This window comes from Bos taurus, chromosome 9 (genome assembly GCF_002263795.3).
Source record: "Bos taurus isolate L1 Dominette 01449 registration number 42190680 breed Hereford chromosome 9, ARS-UCD2.0, whole genome shotgun sequence".
Lineage (NCBI taxonomy): Eukaryota > Metazoa > Chordata > Mammalia > Artiodactyla > Bovidae > Bos > Bos taurus.
Genome location: NC_037336.1, coordinates 69566092 through 69585796, shown reverse-complemented (window position 1 = coordinate 69585796; position 19705 = coordinate 69566092). Strand labels below are relative to the sequence as shown.

Here is a 19705-nt window from a genome sequence, read left to right as displayed (position 1 = left end):
AAATAGTTTTGAGGCTGAATTGTACGCCCCTCAAATACACATCTTCAAAACATAATTTTAGTTGGACATGGGGTCTTTAAAGAGGTAATTAAGTTAAAATAAGGTCATTGTGGTGGGCCCTGACCCAGTATGAGTGGTGTAGTTATAAGAAGAGAAGTCAGCCACAGCCATGCACTGGCGAGGACCATGTGAGGCACAGGTAAGAGACAGCCACTCACAAGCCAGGGAGAGAGGCCTCCAAAGAAACCAACAACTGATATACCTGTGAATTGTAAATATTTCTGATGTGTTTATAAATATAAATAATGATATTAATGGATTTTGACATACTGAGAAAAATAGGAAATTTTGATCTCAAATTTTTACCAACTTGATCTTGGATTTCTAACCTCCAGAACTGTGAGAAAGTACCACTTTATTTTTTAAGCCACCCATTTCTGTTGCTATGGCAGCAAACTAATACACTCAGGATAACTCTTGAAGTTAGTCTCCAGCAGAAAATTTGAATTCTTTAAATCAGGTTTTTAGAAGTTATTCAGTGCAGTTCAGTTCAGTCACTCAGTCATGTCCGACTCTTTGTGACCCCATGGACTGCAGCATGCCAGGCCTCCCTGAACATCACCAACTCCCGGAGTTTACTCAAACTCATGTCCATTGAGTTGGTGATGCCATCCAACCATCTCATCCTCTGTCATCCCCCTCTCCTCCTGCCTTCAATCTTTCCCAGCATCAGGGTCTTTTCAAATGATTCTGTTCTTTCCATCAGGTGGCCAAAGTATTGGAGCTTCAGCTTCAGCATCACTCCTTCCAATGAATATTCAGGACTGATTTCCTTTAGAATTGACTGATTTAATCTCCATGCAGTCCAGAGGACTCTCAGGAGTCTTTTCCAACACCACAGTTCAAAAGCATCAATTCTTTGGTGCTCAGCTTTCCTTATGGTCCAACTCTAACATCCATATATGATTACCTGAAAAACCATAGGTTTGACTATATGGATCTTTGTCGGTAAAGTAATGTCTCTGCTTTTTAATATACTGTCTAGGTTGGTCATAGCTTTTCTTCCAAGGAGTAAGCATCTTTTAATTTCATGGCTGCAGTCACCATCTGCAGTCATTTTGGAGCCCAAGAAAATAAAATCTGTCACTGTTTCCATTGTTCCCCCATCTATTTTCCATGAGGTGATGGGACCAGATACCACGATCTTAGTTTTCTTAGAGTTTTAAGCCAGTTTTTTTCACTCTCATCTTCCACTCTCATCAAGAGACTCTTTAGTTCTTCACTTTCTGCCATGAGGGTGGTGTCATCTGCATATCTAAGGTTATAGATATTTCTTCGGGCAATCTTGATTCCAGCTTGTGCTTCAACTAGCCTGGCATTTCTCATGATGTACTCTGCATATAAGTTAAATAAGCAGAGTGACAATATACAGGCTTGATATACTCCTTTGTCCTGATTTGATGGGCTTCCCTGGTGGTTCAGACGGTAAAGCGTCTGCCTGCAATGAGGGAGACCCCGGTTCAATCCCTGGGTCAGGAAGATCCCTCGAGAAGTTAATGGCAACCTACTCCAATATTCTTGCTTGGAAAATTCGTGGATTGAGGAGCCCGGTGGGTTACAGTCCACGGAGTCGCAAAGAGTCGGACACGACTTCGCTTTCGCTTTCCTTTTCCCAATTTGGAACCAGTCCGTTGTTCTATGTCCGGTTCTGTTGCTTCTTGACATGCATACAGATTTCTCAGGCGGCGCTGCCTTAGGCTGGAGGTTTCACTTGGGGGCGCTCGCATCTGGCTCGTGGATCGTGCTTCTCACAGGCGGAACCATCTGGCTGGGTCTCTTGTTTCTGTGGGCGCCATAGTCAGCGCACACCCAGCGCTCCAGGCTTCCGTGCGGGTTCCGGCTGATTGCTGGGCCCGGGAGGGGACAGTGCCGGTTTGGCGCCCAAGGAAAAAGTTGACCCCGGCGAGTGGAAGTTACCTGCAGCGTCTCCGGCCCTCTGCCCGTCCATTGACGGAGCTCGGGCCTGACCCGTGCCGCGCTCCTGGCGTCCAAGGAAGGCGAGGGTGATGGTCCAGATGGAGACGCAACTACAGAGCATTTTTGAGGAGGTGGTGGTGAGTGGAACTGCCAGGGATCCTGGGCGATGACTGTGTGAGGGGGTGGCTGGGGAGTAGCGGCTCAAGAAATCTGGCCCACGCAACCTCTCCCCACCTCTTCCTTGTTGTGACATCGAGTATGTGTGCAAGGGTTGAGCGATTCTCAAACTGCTGTCAAATTCAGTCTCATTTGAAATCCACAACACCCTTTGTTACAGACCAAGCAGGTGGGTATTGTTTGTTTCTCCTCGTTGCTGATAAGGTGATTTGCCCTATGTTGCACTGTATTATTTTGCTCGGGGAGGCCCCTCTCTCTCCCTTAAAATTAAAAAAAAAAGAAAAATCATGTTGTTTACTTTTTTTTTTTTTTAACAGAAAACGGAGATTATAGAAGAGGCTTTCCCTGGGTGAGTGTATACATGGCAGATCTTTGAGTTTTTACCTGATGGTATCTTTGTAAGATTTTCTTTAGATCTGTCTTGGAGGTTTATAAGATCTACTATTCTGCTTATGTTGAATTACATTTTTAATACTAGTGGCAAATAATTCGATTTTTGTTTTTTAGCATGTTTATGGACACCCCTGAAGATGAAAAAACAAAACTTATTAGCTGTTTAGGGGCCTTCAGACAATTTTGGGCTGGTCTTTCTCAGGTGAGCACTGCATGTTTAATACAGTCAGCTGATGATTTTTGGCCCTTTATTTTTTTACACTTACTTTGATGTTGCTGTTAAGATTTTTCTGGAAAAGGGGAAATAAAATTGTCATCATCTTTTATTTGTCTATTCTGGCTTCCGTTCGTTTCAACTTGTATTCTTCCAGTAGAGAATCTATATTGAAAAATCAAGTTGACCATAGCACAGTGTGAGTTGTTTTTATAAATCTCTCCCAAGTTAGATTACATAAAACCATTTTCATCCTATTCTGATTTATTTAGTGCACTTCAGAACAACTGTGTTAGGAGTTGTAATGGATAAAAACTTCATTCATTTAATCAGCAAAGGAACTGGTCCAGCATTGATACAAAGATATTATAATAAAGATACTATAGTAAAGATATAAAGATGCCACAGTAAGGATCCAAAGATACTTTAACAAAATTGAGGCAAGTACAGTAAAACTTAATAACAAAGAGCATTCACCAGAAACTAAAGCCTTGTAAAAGATAAAATGTTTGAACCTTAAAGAATTCATGATCCAGTAGTATATTATTACCTTCTTATGATGCCTTATAAGTAGGAAAATGAGAACTGTTTACAGTTGAGCCACTAGTGTCTAAGACTCACTACTCAGAAATGAATTGCATAGCTGCAGTACATTCGTTCTTTTACATTTCTTTTACTTTTGATTATTTTCTAATATATTCATATGATACAAAATGCGAAGAGGTGCCAAAAGTTCTACCTAATGAGTAAGATTATCTGCCTTCTGCTTCTCTTAGCTTAGTCATTTGTTTCTTTTTCTGTCTGCAATCAGTGTTTCCAGTTTATGTTTCCTTCTGGAGTGTTTAATGCATAGAATCATTGTTATAGAATGTCTGTATGCCATATACATTATTTATTAGCACCTTGCTTTTTCCCTCTTAAGTTCTCAAATTGATATAATTTTATATCAATCCATTTAAAGTTACTTCTGTCCTCTTTCTTTCTTCAGTTCAGTTCAGTTCAGTCGCTGAGTCGTGTCCGACTCTGCGACCCCATGAATTGCAGCACGCCAGGCCTCCCTGTCCATCACCAACTCCTGGAGTTAGAGCAGCATTAAATCCTAATATATGGCTGCACCATCCTTTGTTTAACCAGTCCCCCCGAATCCCAGGGACAGAGGAGCCTGGTAGGAGGCCGTCTATGGGGTCACGCAGAGTCGGACACGACTGAAGCAACTTAGCAGCAGCACCATGTGATAGGTTGCTTCTTACCTTTTTCTCTTTAAATAATACTATAATGAATAGTTTTAGGCAGGGGACACAGAATACATTATTGCTGGGTCAGAGGATATTTCTATGTGTAGTTTTTATAAAAATAATCTAATAGCTTCCATAAGGGTTTTACCAATTTATCCTCCCACTAGCAATATATCAGTGGGATATATATTGCTATTCCCTCAAGCCTCACAATAGCGTGTTATTGAGCTTTTTGATCTTTACCAGTCTAAAACATGAGAAATTTTATCTAAGTGTAGTTTTATTTTGCATTTCTGTGAGTGAGATTGAACATCTTACATCTTTCTAACATTTTAATGTTTTAATAATTGATTAAACACTGTATGATTTAAGATAAAACCCTTGTCTTCAAGAATTTTGTTTTCTGACAGAGGATCCAGGAAGAAAATAAGTATTTCTAAACCAGCACTATTTATTCAGCAATAGAAATGTGTATGAGGGACAGTGGTAGCACAGAGCAGGACATCTTTAGAATATTCTGGAAGGTAATCTTTGATTTGGGCACCACATTTTGGTATCAGATTTAAAGTTTTGCAGATCTAGAAATTGGATATGTCATTAGTTCATAACTGATTTGGCTCTTAGGGATCAGATTCACTAAATTCTCATGAGGCTGATGTACTAATTCATAGTGGATTTTTCCTCCAGTGACAGGGATATTTATATCTGCCATTAAGGGCACTGCTTACAGTGCCTTGCACAGTCTTTGCTAGACTTTTTTGTTGATCATGAATATGTTAATAAAATCATACTCTTTTTGGAGGTCCCATATAGTAAAAATGGTGGAAGTTTTAATCTATATAATCGTGTGATTTTAAGCTTAATATAACTCAGCTACTACATCTGAATTTTTTCAGTTCTTTTTAAATTGTTTTCATCCATTAATTTATAATGAAGTATCTCACTCATAGTCTTCATGTATACTCCCAGATGCTATTAGCTTTTTGTTACTTATAAAATATAAGTTTAGACCTAAAATGTGATCATTTTCTAATTTTCCAGGAATCTCATGAACAGTGCATCCAGTGGATTGTTAAATTCATTCATGGCCAGCATAGTCCTAAAAGAATTTCTTTTCTTTATGACTGCTTAGCAATGGCAGTCGAGACTGGTCTCCTTCCACCCAGGTATGGTTAATGATGAATATGAGCAATCTAAAAATTTTCTTTTTTTTAATTAATGTTTAGAAATTGGTTGAGGTGGTTGTTGTAAAAGGATAAGAGAATAAAGAAGGCAGTTACAGTCAACAAAAAGTGCTTCATAGTATCTCAGTTTTCATTTTGAGGATGCAATATTCTTAAAATTGTATACTTCAGGTGCTCAAAACCAGGCAGGCTTTGCCTTTTAGCCCAGGGATTAAAATCACTCACTTTGACAAGCTTTTTCAGGTAGTGTTTGTTGTATTTGTTACAGTCACTGATTTGTTTGTTGAATTTTTTAGATTCCACATATAAGTGATGTCATATAGTATTTGTCTTTCTCTGTCTGACTTATTTCACTTAGCATTATACTCTTCCAGTCTGTCCATGTTATTGCAAATGGCAAAATTTCATTCTTTTTTTGTGGATGAGTAGTACACTGTGTGTGTGTGTGTGTGTGTGTGTGTGTGAGAGAGAGAGGGACATCTTTACCCATTCATCTGTTGAGGGACACTTAGGTTGCTTTCTTATCTTGGTGATTATAAATAATGCTGCTATGACCATTGGGATGTGTGTATCTTTTCAGATTAATGTTTTTGTATTTTTTAGTTATATACCCAGGAGTGAAATTCCTGGGTCGATGGCTTAAAACAGTAATAATCCTTTTATTATTAACATTCACGATTACAGTGCTTGCTTGGACAAGGAGTAGGAAGGATTTTCTCAGGTTTTGCGTTTGCAGTCGGATGGTGGCTATGACTGGAGTCATGACAAAGATTTTCCCATTCATATGCCTAACTGTCACCTGAGACATCAGCTGGCACTATTGGCCAGAACCTACATATGCCTTCTCTGTGTGACCTTGACTTTCTCACAGTGTAGTGGAGTCCAGGAGCAAGCCTTCATAAGAGGGCTAGGCAGAAGCTGTATCACTTTGCCTTGAAAGCCTTTCCATTTGCCAGTCTTGGACCTGCCCAAACCGAGGGATAGATTTTTTTTCTACCCTTTTGACACTGATACTCTTCCTGGGAGCAGCATCAATATTACATTTTAGAAGAGTATGTGGGGTCAAAAGTCTTATTGCAGCCGTCTTGGAAAAACACAGTTTGCCACTAATTGGTTAATGATACACATTTAACCAATAGCTTTTGGTACATTTCTTTCTAGCAAAAATATAACATAATTAATATTACTTAGTTCTACTTTGGAGAAGGCAATGGCACCCCATTCCAGTACTCTTGCCTGGAAAATCCCATGGACAGAGGAGCCTGGTAGGCTGCAGTCCATGGGGTCGCTAAGAGTCGGACACAACTGAGTGACTTCCTTTTCACTTTCATGCATTGGAGAAGGAAATGGCAAGCCACTCCAGTGTTCCTGCCTGGAGAATCCCAGGGATGGGGGAGCCTGGTGTGCTTCTGTCTGTGGGGTTGCACAGAGTTGGACAGGGCTGAAGCGACTTAGCAGCAGGAGCAGTTCTATTTTAGGACTTCGCTGGTGGCTCAAGATGGTAAGGAGTCTCCTTTGGGTTTAGTTCTACTTTGGGTTTAGTCTTTCATATAAGTAAAAAATATAAAATGCTTTATGTAATTTTTTGAAAGTGTGCTTGAGTAATGTACCTTTATGACAATTATTAACACTTACTGTGACAAATATAATATCCAGAGTTTGTGGACCTTGGCTATTAGAGAACTTACAAAAATCCTGTCTTGTAACTAGAATGGGTATTCCTTTTTTCTAGGATGGTTTGTGAATCCCTGATAAACTCTGACACACTTGAATGGGAAAGAACACAGCTTTGGGCCTTAACATTTAAACTGGTTCGGAAAATAATTGGAGGGGTGGATTACAAGGTATTTTTTTTTCCGATTATAAAAAGTAACTGCTGTCAGATATGATTAATTTTTCAGTGTATATTAGTTTCACATAAAAGAAATGAAGTGGAAGCATTTATAAAATCTGTCTCTTTTTTGTTGTATTTCCTGAAGGAGTTTAAAATCGCCCAGTGTTTCCCACAGCTCTCTGCTGCTCTCCCAACATTCTTAAAAGTGCAGGTGGCTGATAAACTTCTGTGACAAGTAGGGAGTCACCAAGCAGACTCGGTTCTCTCATGCCACAGATCTTATGATGTCGGGGCCCCTTTCCAATGGAAGGGCATAGAGCAGGGAGGTGTGGAATTGAGAAGGGATGCAGGCATCAGCTGACAAAGGGAGCAAATCCTGCTTCACCTTGGCCACCTTGGACACTGTCATTCCTTAACTGGTGTCTTCAGCACTCTGCTCTTCACCAAAACCAACAGCATACACTCTCTAATTGTGTCTCATAACACAGCTCAGGAGTTCCACAGCTGCAGAAGCTTCTGCTTCATTCAAGCCACTTTAGTTATTGTCTCTTGAAAGACTTGCAGATACCTGACCCTGTGCATTATATCTGTATTTCCACTGATCTCAAATGATTTAACTGATAATTATTGGCCAGAGTCATGATTTCATACAAAATTAGTTCTAAGAAGCCTTTTCTGATTATTTTCTATTTACTTGTACTTCACTTTCCTTAGCAGGTTAATATATAGTTTTTACTTCCTTATTTGTATGGTGCTTCATAATTGTTTCTTTCGTGTATATGTTCTATCTTTTACAAGACTGATCACATAGTTTATACTACGAATGAAATGTCTTCTCTGTGTATTAGATTCTTCTCTGAAATAATGCAACTGGTAATAGATCTGAATAGATAACCAGTTAGCAGAATAGCCTTATTGGCTAAGTTTGAGGGGTTAAAGTATGTGATGGATGATGAGAAAGAGGGAATGAAGTTAGAATATATACCAAAAGGAAGGTGCAGAAAAGCTTGTCTGCCAAAAAGTTGAATATTTATTGTCCGTGTTTTTCAGAGTATTTTCAAGTTCTTCCAAATATATTTTTGTCTGTTAAGCTCAAATTAAACTTTTTGGTCCCTCGTAATAATAGAAACTTTTCTAATGTTATGAAGGTGAGAAAAGCTGAACGGAATGTGAAAAGTTTAATTTTTATCTATAAGTGACTTCCTTTGTTCATTCATACGGCAAGCCAGTCTTTAGAATTCTGCTTTGGAATACGATGCTTCTCTTGGGTTAACGTTAGGGGTTTGAATGTTAGCTTTGTTTCAGAAAAATTAAAAGTGTGACTTTGAGGGTTACATATTTTTCCAAGTATATAATCTTGAAAGCTTTAGGCATTTTAACTGGCACCTGGGACTTTTAAAAAATTTAATCTATGACTTTTTGTTCTATCAGGGTGTTCGAGATCTCTTAAAAGTGATTTTGGAGAAAATCTTGACAATTCCCAATACAGTGAGCTCAGCTGTTGTACAGCAGCTTTTGGCAGCAAGAGAGGTAATTTAAACTTGTCTGCAATTCATTGATCATCTCCTAAAGATGTCTAGTTTTATAGTTCTGTGCTTTTCAAATTTACAGTAGTTTGTAAAATGTTCCATTTCTTCTACAAAATTCATATTTTAAAGGTACAGTTTCACTTCCACTGTACTTCCAAAGGAAATTTTACATTTTAATTCATAGTTTTTAATTATGAAAGCAACAATATTGATATTATTGTGTCTTCAACCATTATAAGATGTCGTCCTATGGGCCACTTTAAAGATCTTTGTGCTTTGTACCTAATGTTGCAAGAATTGTTATTTTAGTCTGTGCCTTCCCGTTGGTTTTAGTAACTCAGTCGTTTCCGACTCTTTGTGATACTATGGACTGTAGCTTGCCAGGCTGCCCTGTCCATAGGATTCTCCAGGCAAGAATACTGGAGTGGGTTGCCATTCCCTTCTCTAGGGCATCTTCCCGACCCAGGGATCGAACTTTGGTCTCCTGCATTTCAGGCGTATTCTTTACCACCTGAACCAACAGGGAAGTCTACCAATATTTAATGCATGTTCAGTGTTACTTGCTATCAGGAATCTAGTCTGTTATTTACTATCAGCAATCATTGTATTAATCTTCATTTTTAGATATTCACATTTAAATGAATTCTTATGCTATATTTAAGCCAACTGAATCCATGAAATAATATCTCTACTTTTTAAATATCATTGTTGTTGGATTTAAAGGGCACATCTGTGGGACTATTCAAAATAATAACATAGCCCTTTTGTGTTTCCTAGGTTATAGCATATATCTTGGAAAGAAATGCTTGTTTACTACCAGCATATTTTGCAGTCACAGAGATCAGGAAACTATATCCTGAGGGAAAACTTCCACATTGGGTAAATTTGATGTTTTTTAAAAAATTTTTAATAGAAATTTTTATTAAAAATTATTATATTAATCTGATTTTTTGTGTGCTTATTTTTTAATGGTCACTTTATCCTTAGATAATATGTGATTTTTTTTTATGATGCATTTCTTTCATTTTTCTGCTATCCTGTTGAGATAGTTTATATATATATCATTTCATAAAATATACACAGCTTCATCAAATAGCTAAGGACATGGTGCTATGACCTGGCTTAATTCAGGGATAAATGAACTGGCAAGTAATTGTTTAGGAGGACATGAAAGAGAACTAACCTTTCAGTAGTTTTACGTGCCCGGAACGGTACTAAATCTTTACATGTTATCTCGTTTTATGTAAATGATTCTTATATTCAGAGCATCTTGATGTTATTTTTCTACTTACTTGTTTTCATTTTATTTTGTTTTAGTTACTTGGAAACCTGGTATCAGACTTTGTGGATACCTTCAGGCCAACAGCAAGGATAAACTCCATTTGTGGTAAGATTATAATTTAAAATATTCTAAATAGTACCTGATTTTTAGTGAGCTGACTACTGAACCAAGTTGATGGATGAAATCTTATACGTGTCTTGGTGACTTGCCATTTTAGTATAACTCTACGCTACGCTATGCTAAGTCACTTCAGTCGTGTCCGACTCTGTGCAACCCCATAGACAGCAGCCCACCAGGTTCCCCCGTCCCTGGGATTCTCCAGGCAAGAACACTGGAGTGGATTGCCATTTCCCTCTCCAATGCATGAAAGTGAAAAGTGAAAGTGAAGTCGCTCAGTCGTGTCTGACTCTTAGCGACCCCATGGACTGCTGCCTACCAGGCTCCTCCATCCATGGGATTTTCTAGGCAAGAGTACTGGAGTGGGGTGCCATTGCCTTCTCTGAGTATATCACTTTTCACTTTCATGCATTGGAGAAGGAAATGGCAACCCACTCCAGTGTTCTTGCCTGGAGAATCCCAGGGACGGGGGAGCCTGGTGGGCTGCGGTCTCTGGGGTCGCACAGAGTCGGACACGACTGAAGCGACTCAGCAGCAGCAGCAGCAGAGTATAACTCTACTCCCCAGGCACCTGGAAGTCTCAGCAGATCTGTCTCTCTGGCTGTAGCACACCACACTGTTTGACTCCCAGCCCCTTCCAGTTCATACCTTTGCCCTGTATATAATTTCTTTTGTTTTCCACTTGTTTCATGTTTATTAGAGTCTCTGAATTTCCTTTTAAAAATAAGCACATGATTTACAGTTTTTACAGTTCTCATATGTATATTCCTGAATTACTTCTAGAAATCATGGTAACCTTAGAACAGCCTGGGATTATAGACCCTTATTTAATCAATGACCAAGTTTTAGCACTTTCTGTGAGTCATTTACTATTCTGGGCACTGGAAATACAAAAAGGAAATGAAAAGGACACTAGACCAATAATTCTTAGGCTTTTAGCTTTCATAACTGAGAGGATATTGACATCATTTGATGAATTATGGAAAGTGGTGCAGGTTTGAGAAGAGAGGATGAATTTAGTTTATGTTATATTGAACTTAAGGTGCCTGTATGACATCCCAGTGACAACATTTATCAGGCATTGGATACATGAACTGATTAATGGTCATATACTACATCTAAGGCCTCTAGGAACATCATGTTTAAAGTTACTTAGTTTGACCTGAGATTAAAGGTCTGTAAACTTTTTCTATAAATGGTGATACAACAGATATTTTGGCATTGTGGGCTATGCATTCTTACAGCTACTCAACTCTGCCATTAGCGTGCAAAGGAATAGCATTCCAGTAAAACTTAATGAGAGCAGGTGGATTTGGTTCATGGATTGTAGCTTGCTGAACTCTGTCCCTGGACAAATGCAACATTTGTGAGTTTGGAAGTTTTGCACAATTTGGTCTTTAACCAGCTGGGCTAAAAATATTCAAAGAAAATCCCCAGACTTCTAGCTAATCAAAACATATTTTTAACCAGTGCCTGGTTCAGCATGATATTCAGCATGATATTCATTAACATTAACCAGTGCCTGGTTCAGCATGATAGTCATTAAATTTGTAGAGTGAATGAAGGACTAGACATTGCTATGTTCACATTTATTTAGAAGCATTTTTTGTAATACCTACAGGCCGTTGCAGCCTTCTACCAGTTGTAAATAATTCGGGTGCCATTTGTAATTCATGGAAATTGGACCCTACAACTCTCCGTTTTCCTTTGAAAGGCCTTTTGCCATATGATAAGGTATGTTGCTCAATATGATGGAGCTTTTGATCCATCAGAGTCTTCATCCAAGATTATATATTATGTAATGCTAAATTGTCTCTTCATAGACTGAAAAAGTAAATATTCAATGAAAGATAGTTTATAACCATAAACTATGGTTTATGTCATATGATTTCAGGATCCAAGTTTAGCCTGTGGTTTGTGATATTATGGTGTTTATGTTCCAGTGGTCCACTTCCTGGCAAAGTACTTCGTGTTAGATAATTGAATTTTTAAATTGATTCCTTGTTTTCACATTTCCTTTACAAAGCAAGGACTAAACATGAATTTGCAGTGTCCCTAAAACTTGAAGAGTGAGCCTCCTTATTTGTTGCATTTTTTTCAAAAGGGGAGAGGTGGGGAAGGACAAAAGTAGAGTAGAAATTTCTCAAGGAGAAAAATCCACATATATCCATAATATGAAATATGAGATATAGACATAAAGCTTTGATGAAACACATTGGCAGATTTATCTTAGTATCTTGGGGTTTGGAGGGATGACAGAGCAGGTTATAGGGAGGGCCAGATAGTGTTCTGTAAATGTTTCATGTCAAAAATGATGTAGAGAGTGATTGGGAGACTTACCCCAAAGTGAAGGAGGATAAAATAGTACAGCTAAGGTGACAGTTCACAGCTCTTGGGATACTAGTCAGCAATACTTTGAAAGATAAAAAAGTGATAAACTAAGTGGAATGTACAATCATAGCAGTAATAAAAACAGATAAACTTACTGTGTACTTCCTATATGCCAGGCCCAGTTTTAAGAACTTCACTTCATAACAACTTTTATTCTTAAACTATCATCTTACTATTTCCACTATCCGGGTGATGAAACTGAGACACAGCGTGGGGTGTTAACTTTACAAACAGTATCGTCAGGATTTGAACTCAGATAATCTGAGTCGGAATCTACACTATAAATCCCTGTGCTGTCAAGTCATTTGTCCTCCCGAATCTGGAAATGATGTTTACGTTTATACTTACAGAAGAATGGTTAGAAACTGCCTCCTTTCCTCTTTGATAGATTTCTGGGCAGAAAATCCATTCCTTACAGTGATGCTTAAGACTTTCACATGACTGTGGCCGAAGCCATTCCTAAAGTTTTCTCTATGACCATGAGCAAGTCCCTTCAACTCAGTTACATCATTTATCAAATGAAGGGTGGGAGCAGATTAATGTAAACACTAAAATCCTTTGATTTTTTCCCACTAGATACTGCCTACTGTGTGAAGGTAACAAGAGCCTTTAGAGGATTTTTTTATCCCAATTTCAAATTTTTTGAATGAACATTAACTCTGATCTTGAAGCAATGATTTTCTTTATTTTCTTTAAAGGATCTGTTTGAACCACAGACTGCTTTGTTGAGATATGTTTTGGAGCAGCCTTATTCCAGGGATATGGTCTGCAATATGCTAGGTTTAAATAAGCAGGTACTGTACTGTGCTGGAAACCTAGTAAATTCTGCATAGAATCTGCACTATTCTTTTCTCTTTTCTTTGCTATAGCTAACTGAGCAAAACAGTTAAGAACTATTTGATGATTTTTTAAACTATATTGTTTATTAAGTAATATATTGTTTCTATCATTTATATATTGCTTTAAGAATGTTTAAATTAAAAAGGAGATATTTTAAAAGTTGGTTTATTTTGCATTGCTTTTTTTTCTATAAGGCCAGTTTCAAGTATACCTTGTGCCAGAGAAACCTACACATGACTTAACCATAATTTTTGACTTTTTTTTTTGTTTGGGTGTCTATTTTTATAACCCTTGGTATCTTCAGCATGGCCTCAATTGCTGGTTTTTTGGTTTTTTTTCTTTTTGGTGTATGTTTTTGGTGGTTTGACATGTGGGCGGGTTTGTGCTGACTCTGGGTTCCTTGAGGCTGGCCTCATAGTCACTGTTTTGTCTTTTCTTTTTTTCTTCCTTTATTTTTGTTCTGTCCTGTCTTGTCCTGCCCATCCTCCAATGCTCTAGACCTTGAACATTGCTCAGGTATGTTCACAACCTTACTGTTGTATTGTGACTAACGATACGCTGGCCGCTTTGTAGCCACTGATTCCATTTAGAGAATACATGTATGGTCGGGGCTTGAAATTGGCAGGACCATGCTGAGACCAAGGCCACTAAAATGAATTTCTTCTTGGGATATGAGAGTTGTTTTTGGTGGATTGTTTTTGGTTTTGGTTTTTGGTGTTTGTTTGTTTTTTGTTTTTTGTTTTTAAATATTCTTTTTTTTTTTTTTTTTAATCAAGAGACAACACCTGGCATTTGATAAAGCCTGTCATTTTTTGATGAGTTGTTTTTCCTTCCCACTCCATTTTACTGTTTTTCCTACTTTAGGGCTAAAGCTAGCCTGGTGGAATTTTCAGAGATGGAAAGATTTGTGGTGGCCTTTATCTTTCCAGATAATTAAAACATAAACAAACAACGACATCAATAAAAATACCTGCCTTGCTTTGCCTAAAAACAAAAACAAATTAAAAACAAAACAAAAAAAGAGAAAAAAACAGTTTAACAGAGATACGTTACTTTTACAAGTTGGAGTGGTAAGCGTCACATGGGGAAGTTTTTTTGGAAACGTGGAGATTGACTAAGAAATGTCACACTCTTAGGTGACCCCACACCTGCTTGACAAACACCCTTCTTTGTCAGTCTTTGCCGGAAGTGACCCCCTCCTGGAGTGAGCGCCTCTCAGTGGAAGCCCACCTGTGGCAGGAGGAACACGAAATGGCCAGACTTTATGAAACGAACTCTTATACATTCCCAAGTCTGTTCCAGGACTTTTCACCTTTGAGATTTTAAGCAAAATAGTGATTCTAATTATTTTTGTTAAAAATTTTTGAGCCCAGCATATTAAAATAGACCAGCTTTTTGATTTTAATAAGACGTTCTTGTCCAAGTTGTATAAAATAGCGTTGCTGTTTGCAATACTATAGTGAAGGTTGTGCCAGTGCTTCCATTTATAAAGCCCTATTTTTAAGGACATATAGCTTGGCCATAAAACTTGCTCAGTGTTGAAACTTTGCATGCCAAACCTCACCCTAGTAGCAGTATCTCTTTTATTATTTTAAGTTTTTTCTTCTGAAAAATTTACCAAGTCTTCTTGTTTGGACAAGCCTTTGTTCATGTGAAACTGAAACTGCTTCACAGCACAGTAGCTGACAGTTACCTCACATAACCTGTCAGTGTAACATCTTAAACACCAAGTCATTAACTCTGATGAGCTTTCACTTGAGTTAGAGGTAAGTATTCAGTTAACCTTGAAAGAATGCTTTCATGCTGTCTTAAACCTAATTTTTGCAATAAACTTTAAGGCATACTTGACTCAGGTTTTTTTTGCAGTTTGGTGAATAAACATACCCATGGTCATTTGAATCCCGCCCCCCAGATATCCTTAGCCATCCTTAACTTTTTTCTTTTGGAGGGCAGCTCTTCTTAAACGAGAAACTGATGAAATTTAGAGAAGGATATTTCTGATCTGATCCTTTTAATAACAAGTTTCAACCTAAAAAAAGTTTATGACTAAGACATAAATCCGTAAAAAATAAAGTTTATAATGGAAATGCTGACAGAACATTATTAGTATTGATCCCACTGTAGTGTAAACATTGTCAAAAGTTCACAATTCATCAGTAATTGTTTTGGTAGAAAACACTGTAGTGAGTGGATTTGTAAATGTAAGCTTTATGCCGAATTGACATATTATTTTTACCACCTAGAAAGTAGGGTGGAAAATGAGAGCACACTGTATAAGAAGCATATGACTAAAAATTAACAAGTTATCATATCTGTTATCATTACAGAACTATATCCAGCACTATACTTTCTTATCCTTTCTCTAGCAATGCAATAATTTACTTAAAGCTTTGAAACCTTTTAAGAGCTGTCCATATTGTATTTTCCAGTAGGAATTGGGCTATGGTACTTTATCCTAAAATCGGTTGCATTCAGAAGGTCATAAATAGCCCAGTTCTGTGACCAGTAGGGTAGAGTGTTCACAGTGGAAAAATCCTGTTTTGTGTGTTTGCACAACAGTTTGTGTTCCTTCTCCTGAAAAAGAGCATTACAAAACAGATTCATTCCTCAAGCTCTTAGATGTGGTGGTGTATGAACTCTGGCAGTGCTAAGATAGTGAAGTACTAGACTGATCATTCAGTTTATCCTTAAAAGGCACCATTGAAAGTGGTATTAACTGACAGGGGACTCCAGTTCTGGTTGGTAGAGAATATGATAAATGAAATACAAAGAGATTTTTTCTTCCCAAGTTGTCCTGAATAAATACTGCTTTAAAATTAATTTCTATCTCTGAAATAATGGTTTTTAAATTAACCAATGCCTACCTAAATGTGTGGGCTTCCAAAGAACCCACCTGCCAGCGCAGGAGACAAGAAACACAGGTTCGATCCTTGGGTTGGGAAGATTCCCTGGAAGAGGGCATGGCAACCCACTACAATATTCTTGACTAGAGAATCCCATGGACAGAGGAGCCTCGTGGGCTACAGTCCATGGGGTCTCAAAGAGTCGGACACAACTGAAGCAACTTAGAATGCACACACCTAATTACAATATGTTAAAATTGTACCACATAAGCAGTACCAAAACCATTACATGGAAATATCAGGGGCCACTTAATATAGGATATGGTTACTAAGACTGAAAGCATTATCATTTGCCATTTTAAATAGTGGTGGGAAAAAAATCAAGGGCATGGAGGGGATTAATATTCATGTTTCCATTAATGCCTTGTGGCTGATTTTCAGATTGAAAATCTAAAATAAGTTTCCAATACAGTTTGACCATTATGCAGAAATTAAAATGCTAAATTTAGATTCTTACTGCTAAAAAGAGGCTTTAACTAAACATTCATATATGTATGATGTAAGCTAATTCAACTTATATACCTACATCTTGAAGACTTAAATTTATGAAAGCTTTCAGCAACTTGTGAATAGTCATAGACATAGCATCCATTGGCTACCAGTCTAGTGATTGATAATTAAAGTCATTAAACTGATTTACAGATACGTTCCACTTTATAAAATAATTTGTGTGGTAGGGAGTCTTAATTTTAATGAACTTACCTTTTAGCAGTTGAAAACTAAAACAAAACGTACTCTAGTTAGCACAGCTCATTTTATAATCCATACTTCTCTCTCTCTCTCTTTTTTTGGTATTATTAAAATTGGCAAGTAAAAGAGGAACGTAAGTTTAAGCTATCCCTAAGCATGGTTTGAGAACTATCCTTGGATTTAACCAGAAACACCTGGGAAACGCAGAGTTGATTTTGACAGATGTTCTTCTACCCTCAGACTAAGTAGCTGCATTTGGTGCCCTAGATATACCTGACTGATTTAACTATTAATAGAAAATTTGGGGGTAGTCTTGAGTCTTAATACATATTGAATGATTGTCAGCTTTGACTGTAAATTTCCTAGTTCTTACTTTGCCAAAATCTTAGTATTTTTGGTTTTCCTCTGAATCATGAACTCTTTGACCATAAATCACTACACTTCTAAAAATATGTAGGTTAAAATTCAGTTTTTTTAAACAAATAGCCAGTACTAACATGGAAAACTCAAAAAAAATGACCCAGGTGCTAAAAAGCAACCTTGTTTAGTTTATTCTTTTTTCCTGAAGCAGATTGATGGAAGACTGTCGTGGGTGGAGGAATAGATGACAAATTGGTTAGTTTCCAAACTAGAACCAAATTCCCATCACTAACGAAAAATTCCTACTGGAAATCCTGGCTTTACTTCTTTTCACAAATTTTTCTGACTCTCGTATACTTGGAATGATCTCACTCTAAATTTGTGTTGTCGGACACGTTTCTTAGGTTGCTGGTGGTTGGCAGAACTAGTGAATTTCAAGCCCTGTACACAGTAGTTTTGCATGCTGATTTAAGAAATAGTTTGTAGTGTTGTCTGTTGCACTTTGCTCTGCTTCATAATGATAATTACATTTGGAGGAAAAGTACTGTAGTCCCAACTGGTGGTGTTAATATTGCTCTTCGTAAAACTGTAATGTGGTTGAACTGTGATCATGGCATTGTGTTTTTGGAAAAATTATGAAACAACCATTGATGCTTACTGTTTTGGATAGATGTTTGTTTTATTTGCATGCTTTAAGGAAGTGCAGCTATATTGGAGCTTTACAAGTTTGGAGCTGGCAGAAAGCATGCAAAAGAGGGGATGCTATTCATTATGTTTTGTTTTTTTCCAAATTCGTCCCCATTTTGCATTTTTCCCCTAAATTTAAAGAAATCATATCCCTTTTTCATGGCAAAAGACTAATAATCACATCTAAAGTTTATAGGGAACGCATCTATATTAGTATTGTATTCATTAGTAAGGCTTCCAACTGCCTGGCTATTAAGTCATATAACATATTTTATTAAAATATGAAAATGGCTTAAAATATGGCTTAACATTTCTTTTGATAAAAGCTTTTGAATCACTTTACAAAGCATAAACCTTTTTGCCTCTAGAAAGGGAAGTTGCATTTTCATTTTAGTGTTTAAACTCAATTCTTTTTCTTGTTTTAGATTTTAAAATAGTCTAATTTAAAATTAAAGCTGCATAATGTTTGACTTCTAAGAGGGAAGAACATAGCTTTAACTTTAAGGTCTTTTTTTTTCTAATAGAGGAAGTTTCCATTTCAGTATCAAATAAGTACCACACGTTGAAAAACAGACATTGAATATTTAGATATACATCTGTATATAAAGCTAGTGTAAACCAGTGGTGACTACTTTTAGATCACACACTGCTTTGTTCGCTCTCTTGTCATAATATGTGATTCCTGGAAATCCAGGATTTTCATATTTTGAATTAGATTGCAAAATTAATACTGTTATCACCATTTCATATATCTTTAAAATGATCTTTGTTCAAGAAATAAATAACAGAATTTTCTACTGTGTACTTCCCTCTGTCATTCTGGAACAATGATGTCTGTAGTAAAAGTTAATGGGAAGCCTGTTTTAGGTGAGACCTGAAAACTAATTTTTTATGAAACTCATCCTCTGTGATAATATAACATGATGCAGCTTTAATGGACTAAACCTAGCCTTAACTTTCTAAGTTCAACTTCATTCCATGCTTCTTGGCCTCTTTGTTACAATGAATACCCATTAACTGGTAACTTCTGAAACTAACTGGGAGGCTTTTGGAATACTGTATTTAATCTCTGCCCTACAGCACAAGCAGCGCTGCCCTGTGCTGGAGGACCAGTTGGTGGATCTGGTGGTTTATGCCATGGAGCGATCTGAGACCGAGGAGAAGTTTGATGATGGGGGAACGAGCCAACTCCTCTGGCAGCATCTCTCGAGTCAGCTCATTTTCTTTGTGCTTTTCCAGTTTGCAAGTTTCCCACATATGGTCCTTTCTCTTCATCAGAAGGTAAGTACACACCCTTTTTCAGAGCCACTTCACCTGTTGATTAGTATATTTCAGACGGGTGTATCTAGTGAACGCAAGTTCCAAGCTCTGATTTCTCTTTTGTTCAGTGCTCTTATGGTTTCTTCACTTTTCACTTTCTTGTCACTGTGAAAACTGATTCAGGTATTCATTGCACATATTCACAGTGCCAGGACCAGGAGATTCCAAATGAAAAGGCCTAATATAGTGCCCTCAGAGAGCTCCTTGCTGGTGAGAAGATGTAGGTATAAACAATTGGGTTATAATAATAATGGAAGCATGTTTCCTTGCAATAGAAATGAAGGAGAAAAGTCTCTGTTAAAGATACCCAAGAATGGCTTTATCAAAGGGGGCTTGAAACTATTACTTGAAAAACAAGTAGAAATTTGCCAAGGGGAAAAAGGTAGGAAAGTGTTTCCATGGCAATAAAGTGATCATTTAGAAAGAGGTAGAAATGTGTGAAAACATGAAAGAAAACTATAGAAGGGAAAGTGTTGGTGAGATGAGGAAAGCAGGAAAGTAAGACCAGACATGGAGACCTTTATATGCCCCTGTGTTTGTTCTAAGGATTTAAATTTACTTTGGGAAGTAAA

General features: G+C 37.4%; 1 protein-coding gene across 2 annotated transcripts in view; it reads left to right on the top strand.

Annotated features, from left to right (window-relative positions):
* Window positions 1–1880: 1880 nt before the first annotated feature.
* The window catches only part of MED23 (mediator complex subunit 23), a 43663-nt gene continuing 25838 nt past the window's right edge, over window positions 1881–19705 (top strand). The window contains exons 1-12 of one of the 2 annotated variants that reach the window (XM_024996539.2): window positions 1881–2114; window positions 2472–2503; window positions 2662–2749; window positions 5038–5162; window positions 6913–7024; window positions 8446–8544; window positions 9321–9422; window positions 9861–9930; window positions 11564–11676; window positions 13032–13127; window positions 13672–13689; window positions 18894–19094. In XM_024996539.2, coding sequence (XP_024852307.1) covers window positions 2067–2114; window positions 2472–2503; window positions 2662–2749; window positions 5038–5162; window positions 6913–7024; window positions 8446–8544; window positions 9321–9422; window positions 9861–9930; window positions 11564–11676; window positions 13032–13127; window positions 13672–13689; window positions 18894–19094 — 1104 coding nt within the window. In that variant the 5' untranslated portion in view covers window positions 1881–2066. The remainder of the gene's footprint in view (window positions 2115–2471; window positions 2504–2661; window positions 2750–5037; window positions 5163–6912; window positions 7025–8445; window positions 8545–9320; window positions 9423–9860; window positions 9931–11563; window positions 11677–13031; window positions 13128–13671; window positions 13690–18893; window positions 19095–19705) is intronic. The other variant, NM_001205762.2, reaches the window with a different exon arrangement.